The following is a 5,175-nucleotide window of genomic DNA, read 5'->3' on the forward strand; positions in this document are numbered from 1 at the left end:
GATTCTCTAGAAGAAATTAGGAACCTAGTTATACTTTAGTAGTGCTTATCATCATCAAATGGGTGGACAAACAAAGATATTTAATCAAAGTTTGGGAAATCTGTTACATTGCATTGTGGGGGAGAAGCCTAAATAGTGGGACATGGCATTGCCCCAAGCATAATTTTCCTATAATAGTTTTGTTAATAGATCCATCAGAAAATCTCCATTTCAAATTGTTTATGGTTGAAACCCTCAAGGTATTCTAGATCTTGTGTCACTTCCCTTGGGAGACAGAATTAGTGATGATGGAGTTTCCTTTGCTGAACACCTTCACTAGCTCCAACAAGATGTCAAACAAAAGTTATAGGATAATAATACAAATTACAAGATTGCTGCAGATGCTACTTGGAGACAAAAAATATTTTCTATTGATGACTTGGTGATGGTTTACTTGAGGCATGAATAGTTTCCTATAGGCACCTATCATAAATTGAAGTATAAAAAGATTGGGCCTTGCAAAATCATTAAAAAGATTAATGATAATGCTTATGAGGTCAACTTACCAGCAAAGCTTGACATTTCCCTTGGTTCTAATGTTTTTGATTTCTGCACAATCCATGGAGATGTTCCCAATGTAGATGATGACTAGGGAGTGGATTGACAACATCACCTCCCCAATAAGAAGGAAAGGATTGCCAAAATTCCTGACAAGCAGACTAACTCCACAAGGCATGGGCCCCCACCATAATAGATACCTAATATAGTGGGATGAGTTCCTAAAACATAGAGTACATGGTTATCTAAGTGGGAAGTAATGTAGTTGATCTAATAAAATTGCAACAATTCACAGATAGCTACTTGCAGGAGTTGCGTTTCTTTCAAGAAGGGGAGATGATGCATCAACTTCCAAGAGTCATAACTTTTGACTCAGATATGAGTTTTGGTTGAAGTTTTACAAGCAATTGTGTGAACAAGAGTTATTTGGATTGTTGATAGAGTTCAACTTGATAGATGCCCATTTTGACATTTTTTCGGGAGCCTAAAATATCATCTTGACCTCTGAAATTGGTTTTTGTATTTTTTTAAAGCTTTTAGAAAGTTATTTTTGTAATAAATCCAAAATCATATTCTTGATTTCGTAGATTAACTGGCAATTCATCTTTTCTTGGGGGATTTTCTTGGGAAAAATTGAGATTCGTAGGTTGGGTTTTGGAAATGACCAAAATTAGAAAATTCTATTTTTTTTCCGAAAATATGCTAAATATGGTAATTCTCAGAATTGTAATAAGTAGTCATTTTCTTTCATTGTAAGGTAGAGTAGAGTTGGAGAAGTTTAAAGAAGAATTTGGTATTCTAAAAATCTATGTTGTGTTAATATTATCTGAGAATTATTTTGAAAGGGTTTGGGACTATATCAATTACCAGCCAACTAAAAGATCTAACATTAGATGTTATACCTATAATATGACTCTTAAGCTATTGTAATAAATCATATAATAATATAGATCTTCTTTTCTATTATACAGTTTAATTGTAGCCTTCCATTCATCTTGAATTTTCATTTCTATAGCAAGCTAGAATTCAACTTATATATTTTTATAATTTATAAAAGTATTTTACACTAATTTTTATAGACTTGTTCTTTTGATCTTCTTGGGGTTTTGGATCATTCATATGTAAGATATTATTTATTTATTTTCTATCATACTTATTTAAATTTGAAATCATGCAATACTAGCAAATGAATGACATTGTTGTTTCAACATCTAAGAATCTCTGGAAACATTAGGAAGATAATAAAATGGTAGATCAATTATGCACACCTATGTGTGTGCAATATTTTTTCACTACAACATTAAAAATGATGTATTATGGAATTTACAAATACTTTTGTGAATTTATGAATTATTTAGGACTAATACCAACACATCTTGAATAAGTAGCTTTTGTGGATTATCATAATCCTTTTAGGTACAAGTCAACAATGAAATTATGATCTTTGAAGGGAAAAAATGATGCCGTAAGACTAGATAACTAGATTCAACAACTCTAGTCATAGCTTCCCATTAATAAATTTAACAATATTTGAAAAGAATTCCAATGTTAAATTGTCCGGCATAGGGCATCATTGGTACTTCATAGGAAAAAGTGTTTTATTTGAATTATTTTATTATTATTATTTTGCTAATGTATGTAACTTTTCTATTTCTGCTGTTAAGTTTGGTAATACCAGATCCATCAAATTCCAAACTGGAAAACATTTTTGTTTATTAGAATAGCGACGGCCAGACAATTAAATATTATAAAATATAAAGAAATTTTAATTTTCTTATTTACCATCGACTCTGCACGGATTCCGCCACATTGAACGGTTTAGATATAATATTTTAATTTATTTCTCTTAGAAAATCTTGCTAGATGCTTCTCAAATTAGCTCTACAGAGAAACAATAATGGTTCCGTATGAACCAATCTTATGTTAGATGCTTATCTAAGGTCAGTTCGAAGAAAAGTTAATTGTTTTTGATATATATATGTTTTTAGTTTTTATCCCAAATCAGGATCATGTATTTAACAATACTATTTATTCAAAACCCATTACTGAAACGAAGATAATTCAGAATTTTAAGAAATCTATACTTGTATTAAATGTATAAAAAGCAATTTGATCTCATAAATCAAATTATATCAGACAAGATCTGCTTTTACAATTTCACTGAACAGATGTGCGCACTAGAAAATAATCCACAAACAACTTATAAAACTGTTTTAAAGATTTTGTTTGTAAAATCTGGCAGTTATATCATCTAACAGCTGTTTCAGTTCTTGCGTTGGATGTTCTCCTCTCTTTTCGTTGTACTTGGTGAAGAATTCCTTGTTCTCCTTTTCCAATTCATTCCACACTGCAATGAAAAAAGAAAGCGAGAGCCCTTATCAAATTAATCCATGAACAATGCTGATTTTTAAAGTTAAATCATAACCTAACATAAATTTAAACAAATAATAATAATAACAATTAATCTCAGACTCATTCAATCAAACACAGATAAATTATTCACAAAAACTACCTGTAATAGTTATGGTGGGCTGAATGTTGGCGTGCTTAGAAAGTGCATCAGCACATTCCTGTCGATCCATGTTAAACAGCAAACATTTCTCAATCAAATGCTGAACCTGCCCAAATACCAACAGCGAATTATAAATCGACCAAAGAAAACTTTTGATAGCATCTCCACAATCCAAAGGTAAAAAGATGGTACCAAATGAATGTATGAAGAAAAATCAGCCGGCGCCGACATTATAAGGTCCACTGCAGATGTATGTAAAGCTGCTGCTGCTGCTGCAAATTGAATTGTTTGGTTCAACTGAGGCACAACGAAAGCCCTGTTTTAATGACGAAATCTGCATGAAAATGACGGCGGTGAAAAGCAGGAAGAGTGAAGAAGAGAGGGGATTAATATTATTCGATGTCCCACGTGGGAAGTGCATTTTAATTGGCTGGTGAGAGATAAAACCAGTAATTTAATTCATTAATCTTATCTTTAGCTAACAAAGATTCTCCGGGGCGGCTGTATCACGTGGGCGGCGGGGTCTGGGCGCATGGTATTCTGCCACGTGTATGCCACTATCTGAACAACATCTGGTCTCGTGAATGTTCCACCGCTTGGAAGTCTAGCCCCACAAGTCCATTAAGAATTTCCTACTACCAATGGCTATGGGACACGTGGTCGAAATGAAGAGCTCTTGCTCTCGATTAGGAATGAGATTGGATGGAAAAAAGAGCATGTAGACAAGGAGACACTACTAGTTTTGGAGTGTTCAAGGAGGTTGAAAGTGTAGTAGGTTGTTGGATAAGATCATGCCAAACTAGGATACGTAGGACTCAAATAAATTATACATGTGCATCATATATAAGAAACCAATTATATATAACTGATAGTTAAATCAATTTCTATGACATTTTAAATTAAGGATGTTATCAATTTCCATGACATTTTAAATTAAGGATGTTATCATATTTATAGTTAAATTGATTTGAATGACATTATAAATACAACATATTATGGTGATATTTCATAATAGAATAAATAAACTATTTAGTGGTGTTTCAATTGTTTCATCATTGTAGGCAATGGCAACTTACTCATACACCATTAAAGAAAGCAAATAGTCTTGATTAGATTCTTGGGACACCATCATTAATTAAAGAAAATATCAAAGGTAAATTAGAGCAATAAATGATGTCAAAATCTATTAAAAGAATTTGACAATCATTCCCAAAATATGCGCTAACAAGATTTAGTCTAGCAACATCTAATTGGATGGTTCCCATTTCTAAGATACTAATAAATCTCCCAATAGCACACCATCTTGCCCCTTCTAAGAGATGAAGAAGTTGAAAATTATATCTCAAACAAGAGGTCATAAATAGGGAGGATCCATTGATCTATCTAGACAAAAGAGAGAGAAGATAATAATCATTCTCTAATGTTGAAATTTGTATACCTTTTAACACTTTCACACCATGTTTAGCACCTCTTGCCTCGATGAATGTGATTGAACATTGTAATTGTTCCTACACCAAACCCAAAATTGCAATGTTGATCACCTTAACTTCATGCCCTTAATGATTGTATCCCTTTGTCGATTCTATGGAAAAGTTGTATGCACAAATATGCAAGTTATGGTTAAATGTAACCCATCTTCCCATTTGAAAGTCTAAGATATCTAACTTCATGATGCAAGAGATTCAATTCAAATGTAGAACCATTTTGCAGAGATTTCAATCATTCATTACAAGTGTGCAGGTGTATTAATGGAGAACATATAAAGATCATTATTAAGCATATTTGAGTATCATCTTTGATGGACATCATGTTGCACTACTTGGACATTATAGAAAATATCAACTTCATTGCAAGATTTAAGCTAAGGTTTTGCACATGATCTATTGATTCATTATTTTATTTCAGTCAAGAGTGCCCTCTTATCAATAAATATAATTCTTGTAAAAGAATGAATGTCAACATAAAGCTTGAATTAGGAAAAACCCTCCACAACGAAATTTTTTTCCACTTTCTTCTCATATATGAAGATTCAAATATTAAGATTACAATTGAAATAAGGATGGCATTAAAAGAGTAGATAACAATGGATAATCTTAGATTTTAAATTGATGGAAATCAATAGACTA

The 5,175-nt window shown here is 32.1% G+C and overlaps 1 protein-coding gene across 1 annotated transcript; it reads right to left on the bottom strand.

Annotated features, from left to right (window-relative positions):
- Positions 1-2,604: 2,604 nt before the first annotated feature.
- Positions 2,605-3,412, bottom strand: LOC149531503 (uncharacterized). Its single transcript, XM_089809815.1, has 3 exons — positions 3,242-3,412; positions 3,050-3,155; positions 2,605-2,884 (listed from the first exon to the last, which is right to left on the bottom strand). Exons 1-3 carry the CDS (start codon positions 3,278-3,280, stop codon positions 2,751-2,753), a joined length of 279 nt encoding a protein of 92 aa, XP_089665941.1. The 5' UTR covers positions 3,281-3,412; the 3' UTR covers positions 2,605-2,750.
- Between the last annotated feature and the right edge of the window lie 1,763 nt (positions 3,413-5,175).

The sequence above is a fragment of the Cupressus sempervirens genome, chromosome 11, assembly GCF_028749045.1.
Source record: "Cupressus sempervirens isolate cs-2001-9-10 chromosome 11, ASM2874904v1, whole genome shotgun sequence".
Classification (NCBI taxonomy): Eukaryota; Viridiplantae; Streptophyta; class Pinopsida; order Cupressales; family Cupressaceae; genus Cupressus; species Cupressus sempervirens.